Below are 21,463 nucleotides of genomic sequence, written 5' to 3' on the forward strand. Positions count from 1 at the left end.
AGAAGGCAACATAGCAAGGCAACAGAGCAATTTACAAGCCCTGCTCAAGTTCCCGTCAGGCAACAGGACGGTTTTGGTGGGTGAGGCCGAAGAGATTGATGGGGTCAGATCATAAAGGGATTCTTGTTTCTAGGCTAAGAAGGGTGGACTTTATCGTAAGGAAGTCACTAAGTTTTTAAACCAGATGCTTAGTAGACATTGTCAGATTTGCCCTTTAGAAAGTTCACTCTGGCTGATAAAAACGGCAGTAGGTTGGAAGTGGGAGAGAACTGTAGGAAGCAAATGAGGAAGCTCTTTCCACGGCCTGAATGAGAGGCAGTGAGTTCTAGTGGTAACTAGAACTGGAAGAGAGGAGGGTGGTTGAAATTTACAGTGTCCGATGAACAGGACTGAGACAGGGTGAGGGGTGAGCCAGACATAGCTCCTCAGCAGACACAAATTTGTCCTGTCTGATGCTTATTGGTAAGAACTCTACTTCACTCCCTTGCTTCCTAGGCTGGCCCCGGGGGAGAGCAGTAATGTGGGTAACCAGAAACCATTTTTCCAAGCCCATACTGTGAATTGTAACTATCCTCTGAAAGATAAAAAATAAGTGAGCTTCTGTGAGTTGGAAAAAAATCCCCATTTAATTTTTAAGAGTACTTGGTTCTCATCTGTGTGTGAAATAGCATGAAATTCTTTAGGGATGTCACTACCATAGGAGGGGCTGATAGTGTTGAAAGAAGAACGGGATATGGTTTCTTTCTCCCAGAGAGCTCACGCCCCAGTGGGGATGGCAGCAAGTAAAGGACAGAAGATCAAGGGCAGAAGAGGACAGTGTCAGCCATAGCTTCATGGCCTAGGTACTGAGACACTCAGAGGAAGAAGCATTTGGCCCCATCAGAACAGGTATGGATCTTTCCCAGAGCCTCGAAGTTTGGTTCTTCCCAACTTCCAGGTGGAGAGAGATCTGGCCAAGGTCACATGACCAGGCAGTGGCAGAAGTTTTATTTTCCCGTCACTAAGCTGAGTTGGAGAGCCGAGCAGAAGGGCAGTCCTCCTTCTGGGACAAGGGTCCACTACAGTTTGATTAATAATAATGGTGATCTCCCACCGTCACCATCACCACTGCTGGGACATTTAGGAATGCGCCAGATACTACATTAAGTATGTGATTAAACGTTATCTTGTTTCATCATCATAATAATGTTCTAAGGGATAGTTCAGGATTATATGAGAAGCTGGACTTACGAATGCAAATAGCAGAAACTCAGAAGTGCTTATGGGAAAAATTGAATGTATTGACTTACGTAACTGGGAAGTTCAACAGGCGTGCTGACTGCGGACCCAGCCGAATCTAAGTGTAGGTGATATTCACAGATTCTGTCTCTGTCTTAACCTTGATGTGTGTGGGCTGCATTTTGAGTTGGGTTTTCCTCATGCATGGATGGAGGTGGACCCTGGCATAGGGTTGGATTGTCCTTCATGCCTGGGATCTTGGAAAAAGAGGGCCATACCTCTTCCCTACATCCTCCTCCACCCCCAGGAAAGGACTCTAGTTGTTTTGCTTGGGTGATATCCCCACATTAGGGACATGAGATGGATGCTCCTATCCAAATCACAGTAAGAGGTCTCTTAAGTGGACACAGACACCCTGCTTCCAGAAAAAATACGGGAAACAAAACTGAAAACAACAACAAAAATATCCTGTTGTCCTTTGAGTTTTATTATCCTCTTTCTTTCTTTCTTTCTTTTTTTTTACCAACTGAGAAATTTATAATTTTTATTTTTTATAAACATATATTTTTATCCCCAGGGGTACAGGTCTGTGAATCACCAGGTTTACACACTTCACAACACTCACCAAAGCACATATCTTCCCCAATGTCCATAATCCCACTCCCTTCTCCCAAACCCCCTCCCCCCAGCAACCCTCAGTTTGTTTTGTGGGATTAAGAGTCACTTATGGTTTGTCTCCCTCCCAATCCCATCTTGGTGATGCAACATGGGGGCTTAAGTGGGTAGGAGAAGAATAAATATTATCCTCTTGATACGGTCTAGGAAATAGAGGCTCACAGAAGTGAAACAGACCAGGGTCCACGTATAGGTCTTTCTAATGCCAACACCCGGATTCTTAATCACAGTCTTGCACTTATACTGTGTTTCCTCATAGTCTATGCTCTATCTCAGAGAGGTGGGAAGATGGAAAACCCTGCTCAGGGGGCAGCACCCCAACTCACAAAGAGGAAATAGACAAGAAGGTTCACGGGGAGAATGGGCTGGTGTGATTACGAAGCAGGGTGCTGGGTAGAACTGCCTGGGAGCCCCAGCCTTCTATCTTGGCTTTAGGAAACATTTACTGGACCAGTGACATCAAGATTCATTGTTGGAGAGCAGAGTGATTTGAAGGTGGGTGGACGGGCCGGGAAGCCAGAGCTCAGAAGTGTCTTGGTGCCGTCTTTGTCCTTGGACCAACCCAAGCCTTGTAGAGATTTTTTTGCAAGAGGGAGTAGTTGTGTCTTCCATGTCAAGGTGAATGTAGCACAAGGAGCCCTCCACCAGGAGTTGAGTTAAGCGCCAGCTCTGTCACACTGCCACTCTGTGTCTGTCCTTGATTAAAACGTCCCCTCTCCACCCTCCCTGCAAACATCAAATTCCCTGAATGTAAAATGTGGGCAATAAACCCTGCTTTGTCTTGCTTTCAAGGTTATTTGTGTAATAAGCTTTGCAATGTGTAAATTGATAGGTGTCAGGGATGTATTCATTTGTTTGCTTTAATCATGAAAATGAAAATAAAATGCAGAAAATATGGAGATGCTTCCATAAGCCACCGGGTGCCCACCATACAGGATTAAGACCGGCCGGGGCCCTGCTGCACTTGCTTCAGGGCTCTTTCTTTTATCCCAAAAGAAATTAAAATTAAAAATGGACTTGATGATTACCCTTTTCCCGTCACCAGCCTGATTCTGCTCTCCCAACCCTCTTAAGATACAACCACTCTCCTGAGTCTATATCAGCCTCGTCTACAGAGCAAAGTGAGTTTATGTTTATCTGTTTGCTCGAATTTTTGTTTTTTACTCTCCACTGGCATCCCTAGTTTCCTGTGGGAGCAAATTGAAAGTACAGCGGCTTCCAACCAACACAGTTTTTGTTATTTCTTATTTATTAATCATCTTAATTTCTGTAACAACTGTATATTCAAAACCAAGGCACTGAAAATCTCACTGGGTCTTATCTCTCCTGGGAACCTTCCCCCCCCACCCCACTTTTTATGTCAATACCTATAAGAAAATAAATATTTTAATAATGTATCCTTCTAATCTCGTGCTTACGCAAAGCCTTACGTCTCTGAGCGCTTGTCCAGCCGTGGCGAGGTCTTATCAGGCCCGGATGCCCCCACGGTGCCCAGCCAGCCTGTTGCCCTTATTCTAGTAGCTCAAGGTTTCTAAGGCCGATGTGTCCAGTCGACCAAAGAGGCTTATCTTTACAGGGCAAAGGGAGCCGGACGGTGGCTGGGATTCTGAGATAGTAAACAGAGGCTCTGTGAGGTTGCCAGAGTGCACAGCAGTGATCAGACCCACTGGCTAGAACAAAGAGGGACATCGTGCTGGGGAGTGTGTGGTCCTAGTGGTAGAGGCAGAAGGCCCTAGGTTTGAACGCAGATGTAGCCTCTGCTCTATCTGGGGCACACATCCTTCCAGAGGAACCACACCACCCTGAGCCTGGCATTGCAGTGTGCACAAAGGGGGAGGTTGAAGCCCATTTGCAGAATCCCTTTCTTGGGAAAACAGGGATCAGTCCTGTAGTGCCTATAGTCTTTGACACTGACTTACCAGACATCATGGCTGCTGGGAAGAAGCGGTAAGTTAGTCTGTATGGGCAAGCAGAGAATAAGGCAGTGTGGCCCAGAGAGCTAGTATCAGTGGAGTGAGAAGAGGACAAAATAAAATCAAAACAGAGCAAAAACGGTCCAGTGTTAAGGCTGTGTGGGGACCCTGCTGGCTGGTCAATGCTAAGTAGAATGGAGGCAGGAGGACACCTTTGGGGAAGGCACCCCACTCTCAGCCGTGTTCTCTGTTTTCGCTGTGAATCTGCTCACTCTGCTAAGTGTCTACACTGCATCCTGTCTTGGAGGCAGGCGGTCTGGGTTCAGACCTTGGGTTTGCTTTGACCTTACTGTGTGACCTAGGACAAGTTGATTGCTCTCTCTCAGGCTTAGTTAAACGAGGAGGTTGACCAAGCCACTTGACAAGACTGTCCGGGCGCTAGGCATTTCACAGCCTGAGAGTGTTCTGAGTGCACTGCAAAGCTCAGGACTGACACAGGCAAGGCTTCCCTCGGGGCTCTCTGGGCAGCTGTGGCCAGCTCTTCTGCCTGCCATCTCTGCTGGGAGTGCTGCTGAGATACTGCACGTCCAAGTCTAGTGTGCTTTCATCATCTCTGACCTGTTTCTTGGCAGCCTGGCTTGAAGAACCGATCTTTAAGCCATGCTGTCCGTACCACTGAACTTCACCCTCCGTTGCTCGGCCTTCCCAAACTGGTGACGGGGAATAGCTTTCATTGCTCCCCTATAGGGGAGGACTTTGCCAAACCCTTACACCCTCTGACTAGTTCTACCAGTGCCTAACTTTCCACGCTGTCTTGTTCATCATTGGTTGGTGAGGGCATGTTATATCTGTTCAAGTAGGATTATTAGTGCCTTTTGGATGAAGACTGAAGTGTTGTTAACTCATGGTGGTCATATTGTGTAATACAAAGAATGCAGACTTGGGGTCAGGTCAGCTCTGGGTTTGGGCCCTGTTCTGGAAGTACTCCCAGTGTGATTCAGGCATTCTCATTTGATCCCTGAGACCTTGTTTCTTTATCTGTAAACATAAATGTAGATAGTTCAATCTACTTAAGATATTATAAGGAGTAAATTAGATAACATATAGTCAATGATTGGCAAAAATGATATGTATATATGAAATATGTGTGTGTGTGTGCAGAGTTGAATAAATTGGGAGCCCTTGATGGGCACGGACTATGACTTTATATTTCTTTTTAATCTCGTTTTACATAATGTCCATTGGTGCATAGAGTTGCTGGGCTGCACCTCCTTTTATAATAGCTACAGCCAAGGCACCTGGGTGCACATAGGTCTCTAACACTATGGTAAAGTAAGCAAACAGCTGCTTAAATAGCCACAGAGGGACTAGCCTTCCTAAGTCTCTGAGTTTGTGAAAACTGTAATCCCTTCTCCTCTTCTTTTTCTACCTCTTCCTTCTCCTAGCTTTCCAGTGCTTAAGTGTAGGAGAAAGGACCCACACTTGCCCTGAGCAGTGCACATGCAATGTCTCACATTCTACTTAAACTACACACACACACACACACACACACACACACACACACACATTCATAGGTGCATATCCACGTATTCAATAAACCTTTATTGAAGGCCTACCTGGTGACTTGGCATTGGGGATATATCAGTAAATAAAACAGACTAAGTCCTTGTTTTTGTTAGTTTTATATTCAAGCAGGAGTGACAAAATCGATAAACATAACACACAAGGAAATCATATAATATATTACAAGACTGTATAGATTCGAAGAAAAAAAATGGAACTGGGTAAATGGGATTCCAATACACTTCTAGGTGTAGCCGTTTGGATGACGCTGAAATTTAAAAGAGGACCTCATTGAGAGGGAGGCATAGGCACAAAGATTTGAAGGAGGTGAGCGAAGGAGCTGGGGAGAGAACGTTCCAAGCAGAGAGAGGAACCAGGGTCGGTTGTTGGGAATAAGCCCCAGGTTCAAGGTGAAGCTGCATTGGATTGAAAGTAGTTATTTTTTTTTTTTTATCAGAGACGTAGGAATTACAGGGGGTGATCATTAAAAAAGTAATTCTAACTATGGATTGAATTGTTAATATCTGTGAGGAATTGAGCTAAGGGAATCTTGCCTACCCGGAGGATGCCTCCTGATAATGCTGTGAGGCAGGTGGAACCATGTTTATTTTATTGACAAGCACAAACTGAGGCTGGAGGAGGTAAAAGACTTCAGGGTCGTCACATAGCCTGTAAGCAACAGCATGACTTTCCCCACTTCCAAGTCCGCGTCCCTAAGTGCCGCATCACACTGGAGTTTTGAGCATTTCTGCTACAGTCCACAGACCCTCTACCTGTGAACCAGAGCCATACTCTCCACTTATGTTTTCATTGAAGGTCCCCTGTGTCCCCTTTCTGCATATACGAGTGACTATGGGACAGGACTTGAGGCAGGGGGTGCTTGCTCAAACTCAGAGAGCAGAAAGCTACAGGTATTAGAGGCCCAGGCCCCAAATTCATGGCCTGGCCACCTTTATGGACGCAGGCTTCTTCTAGATTGATACCATTGGTTTTGTTTGTTTATACAGCTTTTTTTTTTTTTTTGAGGTCTAATTCATATACCAGGAAATTCACCCCTTTTAAAAATATACAATGCAGTGAATTAGTGAATTTTAGGATATTCAGAAAGTTGTGTGATCATCACAAGTAATTCCAGAACATTTTAATCAGTTGGAAAAGAAACTCCGTATCCATTGGTCACTCCCATTGCCCACTCCTCCCGGTTCTGGCCACCACAAATCTCTGTCTCTAGGAATTTGCCTATTGTGGACATTTTACAGAAATGGAACCATACAATATAGGGCCTTTCTGTCTGAATTCTTTCACTACCCCTGATCTTTTCAAGGTTCAGTGATACTGTAGTATGAATAAGGACTCCATTTCTTTTTATGGTTGAATAATATCCAGTTGTATGGACATCCTGTATATTCATCAGTTGATGGACATTTGAATTATTTTCCACTTTTTGACTGTTAAGAATAAGACAGCGATGAAACTTTGTTTTTTTATGGACATATGTTTTCAGTTCTCTTGGGTATATACCTAGGAATAGAATTGGTAGGTCATATGTTAACTCCGTGTTTAACTTTGAGAGGAATTGCAAAGGTGTTTTCTGCTCTGGCTGTGCTATTTTATACTCCCATCAACAATGTATAAGGGTTCCAGTTTCTCCCATCTTTGCCAGCCACTTGTTATTTTTTGTCTTTTTTGTTATAGCCATCTTCATGGGTAAGAGACAGTGTCTCATTATGGTTTTGATTTGCATTTCCCTAAGGTTAATGATGTGAGCACATTTTCATGTGTTTATTGGTCATTTCTGTGTCTTCTCTGAGAAAAACATATTCAGATGTTTTATCCATTTATTAATTGGGCTATTTATCTTTTCATTGTTGGGTTGCAATGCTTCTTTATATCTTCTGAATATTAGTCTTGTATCAGATATATGATTTACAGATATTTTCTCCTGTTTTGTGGGTTGTCTTTTCATTTTCTTGATATTGTCCTTTAGAACACAAAAGGTTTTAATTTTGATGAAACCCAATTTGTCTTTTATTTTTTTCTCTTTGGTTTTACTTTTGGGGGTATATCTAAGAAATCATCATCGTCTCTAAGGTCATGAAGATTTTCTCCTTTATTTTTTTCTAAGAATTTTTTAGTTTTTGCTTTTATGTTTAGGCCTTTGATCCATTTTGAAGTTCCATGTGTATATATATACACACACATACATATATATGGAATATATATATATGGAATATATATAAATATATTCATATATATTTATAAATATATGTTGTGAGATAGGGGTCCAATTCCATTCCTTTGCATGTGGCTATCCAGTTATCCCAGCATCATTAGCTGAAGAGGCTCTTGTTAAAGATGACTATTCTTTCACTCTTATTGAAAATCAATTGACTCTATTACTCAGCAGTTAAAAAAAAGAAGAAGAAGAATGAAATCTTACCATTTGAAACATGGATGGATCTAGAGAGTACAATACTAAGCAAAATAGGTCAGAGAAGGACAAATACCATATGATTTCACTCACATGTGGAATTTAAGAAACAAAACAAATGAACAAAGGGGGGAAAAAAGAGACAAACCAAAAAATAGACTTTCAACTCTAGAGGACAAACAGATGGTTATCGGAGTAAAGGAAGGTGGGTAGGAGATGGGTAAAACAGGGGACAGGGATTAAGGGTATACTTATCTTGAGGAGCGCTGAGTAATGTATAAAATTGTTGAGTCACTGTATTGTATACCTGAAACTAATATACTGTTGTAACTGTACTCAATTAAAAATTTTAAAAATAAACTGCAGTTGATTAGCTAGAGCGATCAATTCCATGAAGAAGAAGGAAAAAAAAAAGTATCATTTGTTTTTCTTATCACAAAAAATGTTTAAATTTCACTATTGAAGTATAGTGTATTAGTTAGGTATACAACTTAGTGAGTTAGTGATTCTGTACACTATTCAATGCTCACCATGATAAGTGTAGTCACCACCGGTCACCATACAACACTATTACAATATCATTGACTATGTTTCTCATACTGTACTTTCCATCTTCATCACTTACTTATTTTATAACTACAACTTTGTTCCTCTTAATCCCCTTCACCTTTTTTTGTCCATCCCCCTATCCCCTCCATCTGGCAAATACCAGTTCATTCTCTGTACTTAACGAGTCTGTTTCTATTGGTTGGTTGGTTGGTTTTGTTTCTGCCTTTCTTGGTCAAACTTCTTTTGCTTAGCATAACATCCTCTAGTTTCACTCATGTTGTCACAAATGGCAAGATTTTGTTCTTCATTATGACTGAGTAATATTCCACATCTTTATCCATTCATTATCAGGGGACACTTAGGTTGCTTCTGTGTTTTGGTTATTATAAATAATGCTGCAATAAGCATAGGGGTACTATATATCCTTTCATATTAGTGTTTTCATTTTCCTTGGGTAGATATTCAGAAAAGTGATTACTAGATTATATGGTAGTTTTATTTTTAATTTTTTGAGGAAGCTCCTTAGCATTTTCCACAGTGTCTGTACCAGTTGGCATTCCCACTGACAGTGCACAAGGGTTCTTTTCTCCATATCCTCATCAACACTTGTTATTCCATGTCTTTTTGATACTAGACATTCCGACGGATGTGAGGTGATACTTCATTGTGGTTTTGATTTACATGTCTTTGATGATGAGTGATGTTAAACATCTTTTCATGTGTCTGTTGGCCATCTGTATGTCTTCTTTGGAAAAATGTCTATTCAGGTCCTCTGCCCATTTTCTAATCCGATTGTTTTCTTGGTGTTGAGTTGGTTGAGTTCTTGATATTTTGGATATTAACCTCTTATTGGATATGTCATTTGCAGATATCTTGTCCCACTTAGTAAGCTGCTTTTTTTCCATTTTGTTGATAATCTTTTTCATTGTGCAAAAGCTTTTCAGTTTGATGTAATCCCAATTGTTTATTTATGCTTTTGTTTCCCTTGCCTGGGGGAGAGAAAGCAGCTATCTGATGAGGAAAATGAAGCTTGAGATATGGTGTAATTTACCTACACACCCAGCAACTGAGCTGGAGTTCTAACCAGACCTTATGAAAGCCAGTGGTCTGATTGCCATAATACCCTCCAAAAAGATTGCCTTTGCCCAGGGGTTTGATTTCCAGAAGGCTTGTTTCCACTTTAGTCCATTTAGGTATCATAAATAAGCAAGATGAACAAGATAATATTCACTGTATCAGGTATTTTCCTTGGTATTTAGTTCTTACAACAATCTTTGGGAGGCAGATACTGTGAACGCCATTTTACAGGTATGGAAACCAAGGTTCTCAAAGGAAGTAGGAATAGGAAATAGACAGCTATGAGAAAATCTCAGTCCTTCAGACTCCCAAGTGCAGAGCTTGGTCCTTTGGTCCACACCCAGTCCTCCCACCTGTGGGAAAACACTGCTCACAGATCAGGTGGAGACTGAGCTCAACTTGAAGTAGTTAAGAACCATCCTGCCTATAATGTGTTCTGACTTACTGTCCAAGGGTAAATCCAAGTTGGGGAACTCTGCTTGGCTTCCTCTCCTCGGAGCTTGACTTTGGCAAAATATAGTTTCAAAAGGAACCAAGGAAGAAGAAAAAGACTCCAGAGTCAGACAAGGGAAGAGGAGTAATGTCAGTGTTGAAAGGGGATGATGGGTGTTGGTGTTGTTGTACTAAGAGCTCTTCCTTGTCAAAAGTTGGGAACACGGAGTTCATCCTCCTAACTCTAACTTCCTCCAAACTGTGACTCAAGACCCAGTTGGGACCAATGAATACCTACCAGTCCTATCTATTTGGAAATAATAGCACTGAACTTTGAGTTGGGAGACCTGTGCTAGGGTCCGGCTGAACTATCTGTGCGGCCTCAGAAAAAGTCAATTCAAATTTCCATGGCTCATTTGCCTCCTTGTAAAATGGATTTAATAACACACACCCCTTAGGCAGATTTAAAGAAAACAGAAGACAGCTGTGTAAAAGCCCCCAATACAGTGTATTGAAACAGAGTGAGTGCCCAGGAAACGTGTGTGTGATCTCTAAGGCACTTTCACATCCATAATGAACATTTGATCCTCTTGGCCTCCATGTGGGCTTATCAATGGTATTTGAACTACAGAGAGGTCAAATAATCTGACCAAGCCTGCATAGCTGGCTATAGACAGGGTCAAGCCTCCAAATCATGCCCTTTGGCTCTCAATGCAACATACTTCTAAGTTACACTTTCCTGCAAAAAATTCCTATAACTGAAGTCAATTAAAAGTTATTGATTTTATCTGGGTATTAGAGCGGCTGTCCAGTGTATAATGAAGATATAAGAAAAAGGGCACAGTTTGCTTTAAAGATTCCAGGAATATAAATTGAAAAGGAATAATTAAGGCATTCCATTCTTAATTCATTCCTTTATTTGAAACCAGAAAATTAGTTTGTGTCTGCTTTGCCCTAAAACAACCTGTTAAGATGTGAACATCCTCCAACTGAGAACAAAGGTCAGTCTAACTGTGTGTGACCATGTAGGGCACTCACTGAAAAAAAAAGAGCAGGAGGAGAAAGGTGAGGGACAGACAAGAAGAAGAGAAGGAAGAGAGAGAAGAACTACTGCTGAAGCCAAGACCAGGGCCAGCCTGAATTTCCCTTTCAAGAGAAGTCAGGTTATACTTGATGGGTGAGTGAGTTCACATGGACCATTTACCTAGTTTTATATGTGCAAATACTTGGGTAATCCTTGGGTATGCACTCCTCTAAGGCTTCCAGGGTGGGAAGTGTTTTTTTCTTAGTAAGAGAAAATAGGATTTTCATAGGTAGTTGGCATTCCCTGTGGGTTGAAGCTGACAAGGGATCCAGACAGTCCTTGAATACTTATCCAAAGCTTAGTCCTTTGTCCACAGTGGGTGGAGCAGCTGTGACATTCATTCATTCCTCAGTTGGATACTGAAGACATGCTCAACACACTTTAATTCTAAGTCCATTTATAATTATTTAATTTTAAAAGTCATTACTATAATCGTTCATTGGTGAGTCCCCAGTGGTACTGGCACTATGAATTTACTGGCACTATGAAGGTTGGGTTTTGGTGCTGGGGAATAGGTGGGCTGCATGTAGAACAGATCAGGGACCCACAGCAGCCCCTTACTAGTCATTCTCAAGTCTCACTTTGATGGATCCTGTCAGCCCCCACCTGGCTGGGGAAAACTTTGGACATCGGAATTACGTCCGCCAGTTTGCACCAGTGCCCTCTTTTCACAGGCTAGGAAACTGAGCACAGAGCACAGTGGAACTTGCCCAGGGTCACACTGCTTACTCAGTGGCAGAACCCAAACCAGAGTCCAGATCCTTTGCAAGCTGCCATGGCAGGAAACCTGGGATCAGGAGAGCTATGTGAGCTGGGGTAGGCCACCTGACCTCTCTGAGCCTATCTGTAAGACAGGAAGGGTATCTAACCCCAGGATCAAATGGAATAATTTAAACAAACTATTTTATGTGAACTGATGGCAAAACTTTAGCTCAGGGGTCCACAGCCTTCTCCCTAGAGGTCCAGATAGTAAATATTTTGGGCTCTCTGGGTCATAGGGTCTCTGTTGGAGCTCCTCAGCTGTGCCACTATAGTGTGAAAGCATCCACAGCAAATACATTTTAAGAAAATGAGTGTGGCTGTGCTCCATTAAAACATTATTGACAGAAACATGCGGCCGGCCAGATTTGGCCATGGGCCGTGGTTTGCTGACCCTGGCTGGAGATGCTTGGAAGTTGTTAGAGTTACTGTTGATGACGTAATAAATGACCCTAAAACTGAGTGGCTTAAAACAAACTGTTTGATTACGCTCACGATTCTGTGGGTCAGGCACCAAGGCAGGGCACATTGGACCTGGCTTTCTTTATTTCATGGAGTCTGAAGCATCAGCTGCGGCACGAGTGACCTGACTGCTTGGGCTGAAATTACCTGAAGGTTCCTTTACTTACCCAACTGGGGCCTGGGTTTGGATGACTGGAGTGTTTGCTGTAGCCTCTCCCTCCAGGTGGCCTGGCTTCCTCATTGTGCAGCGGCCTTGGCGCAGCTGGATGTCTTGCATGGGGGCTTAGGACTGTGAGCGAGTACATTTCAGTGAGCCCGATAGAAGTTGCATAACGTTTTATGATCCAGACTCAAAAGTTGCACAGCATCCTTCTGCTGGGCTCTGTTAGTCAAAACATTCCTGAAGCCATCAGCATTCAAGGTCAAGGGACATAGAACCCCCACAATCTCAATGAGAGCGATGCTAAAGAATCGGGGGAAGGGAGCCGCCTTTCAAAACCATTGTGGAAGAGATTGATAATGTGAAACACACATCAAATAGTGGTGAATATTTCCTTAGCACTTACAGTGTGCCAGGCAGTCCTTCAGTCCTGCAGCGTCCCTCTGCAGGTGGTAATATTAGCATCCACACTTTATTTTTTTACTATCACCCACATTTTAAAGACAAGATACACTAAAGAACAGAGAGGTTAACTAACTCGCACAGGGTCAAAAAGAGTAGGTTACACAACCAATATTTGAACTTAAGGAGTTGGGCTCCCAAATCCACTCCAGCCATGAAACACTCTGCTTTATTTCGATCCCAAAAATGAGAATGCTCTTTCTGTTGCTAGAGCAGAGCCGAATTAAGAACCTGAGGCTTTGGACTGCCCAGTGTCTAGCTAGTCTTCCTGCCAATAATTGCTTAGAAACATTATTGTACATCGATTCTGCATCCAAATTGTTCTTTGCCTTTTGGGAAATCCAAGGGAAGAGGTATGACACCCTATTTCATTCATAAGAAACCTAAACTCTGTGGGTGAGGGGAATGAATTCTTATTTAATTCTTACAACCCAATGAGATGGAACCATTGTCCCATTTTACAGATAAAGAAACCAAGACCTGTGGTTAAGTCACTACTTGCCCAGTAGCTGATAGAGTTGAGCTAGATTCAAAGAGCAGTTCGATATGCTGTCCCATGCTCTTTGCCATAGACTGCAATGGAGAAGGCTCTGGAATGAATAATACCAGCTCTTTCAGAGGAAAAAAAAAAAAAAAATCTTCAGTCCCTAACATGTCAGATATAGCCTGTCCTTAGAAGCGATACTGGCTTAGTTTCCTCACTGCAGAGATAGGAGACTGAGAGCCAGAGAGGGCAGTTAGGTGTCCCTGGCCACCCAGCTGTTCAGATGCAGAGCCAGAGCTGCAACTCCATGTTTTCCCACCACGCTGGCTGCCACATCATGCTGGGAATGGCAGGGAGGGGACTGATGGTGGGTTGGGTGTCGGGCAGGGGGGTGGGGGTGGGGTTTAAATTAAGGGGAAGTTGTTTGCCAAAGCCGTGTAGGGGGAAGGAGCATTTTACAAGACCAGGGCCTCTGGCCTGGAAACATCTGTTTCCCTTCAAATCAGCGAGGAGACTTTTGCCTCCCCAGAATGCCTAAATCATGTGGCGGCTGGGGAAGAGCAGGCGTTGGCCTGGAGACTTCAAATGCATTCTCCCGTACTCTCGGGGACCTGGTCCTGATGTGGGCCTCTGGGGCTCTGTCCCTCTTCTTACCCCCTGTCAGATCCGTGAGAAGCTCTCACCGCCAATTAACTTCTCGGTTTCATTCTCTCACCCCTGCTGCGAGGGGGTCTGGGGGTCTTGGATGGGACCAGCGACAGCTTCCTCTCCACCCACTCTCCTCTGATTTCCACTAGGACAACTTCTTCTGGATGTTTGGGGGTCCAGGGGGAGGGGGGTGATTAGAGCCTTGTGCAGTGTCATAAGAACAATACTATTGATAATACCCACGACTATCTCTCATTGGCTATTAGCTCATGCCAAGCATCATAGCGAGCACTTTCCCACATCTCTCCTTATTCCGATAACTACCTTAACCGTTGGGGTTTAATCCCATGCTTCCTATGTTCCAGGTGAATAAAAAGGCCTCAAACAGTCAATAAATGGGAAGCCAGAATTTAAAACCAAATCGCCTAATTCTAGGTTCATGCTTTTAGCCTTTCTGTCATTCCATCTCTGATAATGACCTTTCAACCAAATCCCCTCTTGTTCATTGCACAGATGGGGAAGCGGATTCCCAGACAAGGGGACTACTACTTCATACTTGACTGAGTCATTCGTTCAGTCTGTCATTCATTTTGGAAAGTATTTGCTGGGCATTGAATGATTTAGGTGCCTGAGCACCAGATGTAGGTGGGTGGATAGAGGCAGAGCCAGATTCTGGTTCTGAAGATATATACATATCACAGGGGCGAGAGAGAAGCGTACGAGCACTGACCCAGTTGTGCGGCATATGCAGTCACAGAGCACCGTGGGTGGAGAAAGGTTTACTGGAGGAGAGGAGGTTTGACTGGTCCTCCACAGATGAGGTGGGTAGGGAGGGTCAAGTGGAGAAGGGGAAAGACCAGCCAGGCAGAGGGTATAGCATGTGCAAAGGCCAAGAAGTAGAATCCATGTTCTACTGCTAGGGGGACCATTAGCAGTTGGCTATTTTTCTACTATGAAACAGAATAGGAAGCAAAGATTGGTAAACCAGGCTGGAGGTGTGGCCAGTGCTAATTTGAGGTTCGGTGATACAGTCTTATCAGGTGAGTGACGGTCAAGGAGCTGCACTGGGAGCCGGTAGTAAGGGCTGAGTCCTGAGGATGATGAGGGTTTTGAAGGGGTGGGGGGTGGGAGGTTGGGGGAACCAGGTGGTGGGTATTAGAGAGGGCACGGATTGCATGGAGCACTGGGTGTGGTGCAAAAACAATGACTACTCTTAGGCTGAAAAAAATAAATTAATTAAAAAAAATAGTTTGCATTTGTGCAGTCAATCCCAAGGCACTTCCCTCCACATTGAAAATGCAATTCACTAAAGCATATTGCTTTAGACATCCAGAATCTCACAGGCCACAACCTGGAAAACATGAACTCAGTTGTTTTTTCTTTTAACTGAAGTATAGTTAACACACTATATTAGTTTTAGGTTTCTGACATAGTGATTAGACAACTTTCTGCTTGGTGCCCTGCTCACACTGGTGTAGCTACTGTTTCTCACCACGCAAGTCTATCATCGAACCATTGACTATAGTCCCTGTACCTTTCACCCTCCTGACCTGTTTGTAACTGGAAGGCTCCACCAGCTGCTTCCCATCACCCATTTTGCTTATCCCCTTCTGCTCCACCCCTCTGGCAACCCCTGGTTTGTTCCGTGTACTTACTGGTGTTCCTGTTTGTTTGTTTGTTTGTTTGTTTCAGACACCTTGGCCAGGTTTCTTTCTCCTAAAATAAAGTCAGAGGAAGAAATAGCAAAGGTTTGAGCCTGGAGCTTCAGGTTCCTAAAGACTCCATCGCACCATGTCCCTGGAGCCACCTCTTTTGTAATAAAAATATCTGATAGGTGCAGGGGGACCAAAATCAGCCAGTTGTACCGGAAGCAGGGCAGTGTAGAGAAGGAGCACTGGGGGAGGAGCTCGAAGAGCCAGTGTCTACTCTGAACTTATGAAGAATCTTTCCTCTCTGGGCCTCTATTTCCCTACCTGTAAATAAGGTTGTGGAATTTGGTGTGGGCTCAGGGGTTCTAGTTCAAATTATCAGTGCATCTTTGCTTCAGTGGGCAAAGAGAAGATGGAAGAACCAAGCAGGAGGTAGCTGGCACCCATCCATGAAATGAACACTGAACAACAAATTGAACTCCCTGAGGAACACTGAGGTCTGCCTCTGCCCTCTCTCAGTCTCTCTCTGTGTCCCCACTTCTCACTGTGCTCTATGGGTATGTCCCTGTGTCTGCTTCTCAGGCCCCCCCCTCGCCCCTTACTTCTCCACATTAGGGGTCTCCACTTTCTTCCCCTCACAAAAAGCCCCTTCAAGCCCTGCCTGGTCCTCTAACAGCTTTCAGATGTGTCTCTGGAACAGTTCTACAATTACAGCTGAGACGGGCAGAAAGCGCTTGGCCTTTTGACTTTTGACCCAAGCCTGTGAGGTTGACATCTTCCTCTTTGTTCACCCTTCCACCCCCACCGGCAGGGTGGCCTGAGGCCTCCTCCAACCCGAGGTCTCCCCTGACATGTTTGGTTCCTCTAATAACACAAATAGAAGCTACCTTGGAGGGAGCAAAGATGGAGTCAGGCCTGTTCTGTTGTTGGATCATTGAGTCTTGGTCCCAAACTTGTAAGAGATGGATCATTTCATCTTATTTACAGAGACTGAGTCCCAGAGAATACTCAGCCAACAGTTGGGGAAAGCAAGGATTCTACCTCGATTTTATAACTTGAAAGTCTAAGGCTGCTTCTTCCCCAGCATGCTGTTATTCATGCTGCTTGGCTAAGCAGAGAGGTGACCCTACACCCTCTTGGTGGAGGAAATGTATTACAGAAGTACCATGAAAACAGAAGTGGCCAATGGGAAGGTAGTGTTTAAAAAAATTTTCCAGCTCCTCATGTTTTGAGGCTAACTCACATATTCCATTCGCTGCATCCTGCCATGTTTCCGTCAGTTGAAATGCATCTCCTCTTCTCCAAGAAAGCATTTTTAAAATGTGTACTCTTGTATAAATAAGTGCTGTTTACATGGTCTTTATAAAGTCTGCAGCTTCTAAGCCACTTCTCATGTATCAGTCTTTGTAATCTTTGAGACAGTCATGCATTCCATCTGCAAGTATCCCCATTTTGTGGAGGGAGAAATGATTAAGAAATGAGATATGATACTTAGGTTCATTCATTGACTCAAATATTTATGAAGTGCCTACTGTCTGTACCCAGTACTGGTAAATGCTGGGAGATCTTTGCACTCAAGCTGTGAAGTATAGGTCCTCTGGGATCTGCAGGCTAGGGTTTGGATCTTGCCTCTGCCGTGTTCTAGATGGGTTGTGGGCATACCCAGTACTGTCCTTACCTTCCTACTCTGCCTCTTGCTTTTTCTCCCATTTTGGAGTTTCTTTGTGATCTTATTTCTAACACTTCTGCAAGGCTTTTCGATCATAACTCTCCCTGTATAGCACTTAGAGATGCCTGATGCAGAGAGATGAAGTAAGCACAGAGAAGTGAAGTGACTGAGGTCACAGAGCAAGGGAGTAGAATAGAATATGAACTCAAGCCTTTCCACCTCTAAGACCAGACTCCTTCCTCTGTCATGCTTCTCTTGACCATAACAGTACTGGATGGAGTAAGCACTGGAACTGAGTTCCACTCCCAGTGCTGAGATACAAGAGAAGGAGAGAGAGAATACTCCCATCACAGTCCTATTGCTCTTATACCAAAGGCAGAAGCCAAAATCCCCAGAAAGCAGATGGATGGATGAGCTTCCTTCTGAAGATAGGGCCAATATACCCCATGTTTAGGCCTCTTAAGACATATATTTTATGTATAAACCCACATTTCCTTACCCTTGCCAGCATTCCAAGCCAGCTAATGAAAGACAAAAGGTAAAATTAGATTTGACATTGTGGTTAAAGACATAATCTTTGGATTCAGGCAGACCTAAGTTCTATTCCCCCGTTGCTACTTACTTAATATATAATAATAGGTCAATGAGTTGACCGCTTTGGGATGAGTGTCCTCATTGGAGAATGCATTTGTAGTACCCAGCTCATATAAAATATGAATAAAATAACTGCTGGCACACACTTAATGCTCAAGAAGTGTTTGTCAAGTGGATGAGTGGAAGAACATATAAATCAGTATGTTCAGCCAAGCCAGATAGCATTGGGGTTCACTTGTGAAGTCCAGGACTCAGACTGCTCTGTCCCCAAGTAACTGCAAGACTGGTGGAAAGATACAAAATCAGAGTCTAAGTTTCCTTATTGGTGAAGTGCAGCTGATCAAAATCCCTGCCTTCCAGGCTTGCGTACTGGTAAAGTAAGAGAATAAATGCAAAGTGCCTAGCAGCCAGTTGGTGCCCAATAAATGCTTTACTGTTGCCATTGTTTTTTTTTTTTTTTTTTTTTTCCAAATCTTCTCTCTCACAGCCTAAGCATCCCTGACTTCCTTTAACACCTGCTCCTGTACTATGCTTTTGTATTCCACCTTACAAGTTCCAGGACCTTCGCTGAAGTCACAACCCAGTGCCCTGTTTTCTTGCTGTGTGGCAGGTTCACTTTGTATGCTGTGGATACACGGGGGAGGCACTCGGAGCTCAGCACAGTGACCCTGAGGACGGCCTGTCCGCTGGTGGATGACAACAAGGCAGAAGGTAAGTGCCCTGTTTCCTCCCTTCCTAGGTCACTCCCCTATTTCCTTTAAGTTCTGTACCCAGAAGTCACCAACCACGACCCCTTTCCTGCCTCATAAACCTATGTGCACTGAGAGGAGAAAGTGAAGGGACTAAGGGGACAGGAGGAAGCCGGAGCTAACTTAATCAAAGCCATGAACGAAATTGAGATGGGCCAGCAGTACCTTAGCCAGTGGAAAGACTTGTTCCTCTTTCATAGCATCTGTCTATGCTCGGACATAGAGGAAAGGAATAGTAGAGGGTCAGAGCCCCGTGACTATATCCTGCCCCGTAGCCTAGACTTCTCAGAGACCTATCACTTTTTTTTTCCACTTTAGTCTATGCTAGAGCTGGCATATCAGTGACAGGAGGAGACCACTCCACCACTAAGCCCAGGGCAGATATCATTAGCTCATCATATCATTCGTCCCCATCTAGCCCCGGGGTGGCCTCAGAATCCTCAGCACAGAGCTACAGTCAGTGACTATCAGAGTTAGTGTGCAAGATTAAACGTTCCTGATGCTCCTGGCCCATGAAGTTGTAAACATCAGGCAAAGTATCTGGAAAAAAAAATAGAACCAATAAATCAGATCTACCATGTACTTAGTTCTTAGCCAACATGTAGCTATAGTTTCTACATCAGGACTGTCAAAAATGTGGTGATAGATCATGAGTCCTAATGGTTCACTTCAAGTTGAGCAAGTATTTTCTAAGAGCACTGGTATACGAGCAATGCAGAAGAGACACACTCTTTACCTTTCGGAAATTCACATTCTAGTCTCTCTAGAGAGACTGACATTTCTATGAATGGCTCAGTAATAAGCCCCAAAATACATACTTTGCCTGCTATCAGACAAGAGGAGACAGTCCTCTTATTGTAGAACTGTCATGTCTCAAAGGTGAGAGAGTTTGAGATGGTTTCCTGGTCATTTCTCCTCCTCCTCCTCCTCCTTCTCCTCCTCCTCCTCCTCCTTATTATCATCATCATATTAAAAAAAAAACAACAACAAAAAAAAAAACAAAACAAATAAAAACCATGTGCATGTGGTTTAAAAAAAGAAAAACCAAATGCTCCTCCCATCCTAAACCCAAGTCCCCCAGATTCTTCTGGAGGCAATCACTGTTAGCAATGACTTGGGGGTGTACATAAATCTGGATTAGTCTTTCCAGATGAAAGGATGGGCCTTCCATTCAAGGGAGCAACCCATGATGACTTCAAGTTGTATCGATTACTAGAAATAATTGAAGGACTAGAAATTGCCATGAATTACCATGGTTTTCTTTGATATATTTTTGAATGCAGACCTGAACACAGAGCTGTGTTGGAAGTATTCCAGAGGAGAGACAGAAGTAGGCTCTTGAGATGAGCCCAAGACTGTTGATTTAAGCCTCTGTACTTCTTTGTGATTTTATGTTAAATCATGGTTACCAAATATAGATTAATAAAGATGCCTGCAAATTATGAACACTAGCTTTGTGTCAGGCCCTGTGTTGAGTGCTTTACAGTCACTGTTTAATTTCGTCCTCCCAAGTGTGTCTCCAGAATAGACATCATTATTTTCAGCTGATGGTTAGGAAAACTGAACCCAACTAGTCAATTGATGTTCAGGATGCAATTTAGGTCTGTCTGCCCTTGGATACCACACATGACTGTGGTATCCAAGCATGAATGTGTGTCCAGCATGAATGTGCCTTTCCTGTTGCAAGGCATGTTTCCATCCTCACTTTTTCCTGCTGTCCAGTGATCTGTGCCTGCACTTCTTCCCCTCAGAAATAGCAGACAAGATCTACAATCTGTACAATGGGTACACAAGTGGAAAGGAGCAGCAGACTGCCTACAACACGCTGATGGAAGTCTCAGCCTCAATGCTGTTCCGAGTCCAACACCACTACAACTCTCACTACGAGAAGTTCGGCGACTTTGTCTGGAGGAGTGAGGATGAGCTGGGGCCCAGGTATGAATGAGTGTGTGAGTGTGAGTGGAGTCATGGATTCTTCTTGCTTATATCTGATTTTACTGGACACTTTTTTTCGTAGACTGGGAATAGGCTTTGTCAAATTAATAAGTGTGTCATACACTTAATCATGTCAGGGTTAGAGATGGGAAATGGGCAGGGAGAATGACAGGATCTTGGAATTTTAGCTCTTGGCCTCCTGGAATGTCAGAGGAGAGAGAATAAGCGCTCTTTCCCTCCATCACTTCCCTCACCCACTTTCCATCTTCAGTGTTAGATACAGGAATTTTGGACTCCTGGAGATGTGTCCTAACCAGAATCATGGAAGTGTATAGTGGCAGGGTCATGGCCCCAAATCTAGGGCTATTCCCATTCTTCCATAAGAAATCTGAGGTTTTCTAAGGACACCTGAGTGGCTCAGTTTATTAAAGGTCTGACTCTTGATTTTGGTTCAGGTCATAACCTTAGGGTCATGATATCAATCCCTGCATCAGGCTCTGCACTGGGTATGTAGTCTGCTTAAGATTCCCTTTCTCCCTCTCCCTCTGCCTCACCCCCTGACTCACTCCCTTTCCATTCTCTCTCCCTCTCTCTCCAAAAGAAAAGAAAAGAAAGACAGAAAGAAAAGAAAGAAATCTGGGGTTTTTAAGAGTTAAGTCCATTAGGGACCCTGACTAAATACATTCCTAAATTCAGTGTGTATTAAGACATGATTTTTATCACCAGCAATGACTGTACCAACCACTGTGCAGGGCTCCATGAATTCAGATGTAACTAAGACACATCACTATCTTCTAAAGCTCCATAAAGTAGTATATGAGATGGTGACTCTGTTTCATGCCTTGCACGGAACAACATTCATTCATTCATTCTTTCTTTCTTTCTATCTCTCATCACTTACTTAGTAGTCCCTCTTACCAGTTAGTCACTAACCATGCAGTAACAAAAAG

The 21,463-nt window shown here is 43.5% G+C and overlaps 1 protein-coding gene across 3 annotated transcripts in view; it reads left to right on the forward strand.

The window, feature by feature from the left end:
* The window catches only part of ASTN2 (astrotactin 2), an 858,139-nt gene that overhangs the window by 823,297 nt on the left and 13,379 nt on the right, over positions 1-21,463 (forward strand). For all 3 annotated transcript variants that reach the window (XM_059410933.1, XM_059410934.1, XM_059410936.1), the window contains 2 exons: positions 18,440-18,540; positions 20,330-20,513. In XM_059410933.1, the coding sequence (XP_059266916.1) occupies positions 18,440-18,540; positions 20,330-20,513 (285 nt within the window). The remainder of the gene's footprint in view (positions 1-18,439; positions 18,541-20,329; positions 20,514-21,463) is intronic.

This window comes from Mustela nigripes, chromosome 9 (genome assembly GCF_022355385.1).
Source record: "Mustela nigripes isolate SB6536 chromosome 9, MUSNIG.SB6536, whole genome shotgun sequence".
Taxonomy (NCBI): domain Eukaryota; kingdom Metazoa; phylum Chordata; class Mammalia; order Carnivora; family Mustelidae; genus Mustela; species Mustela nigripes.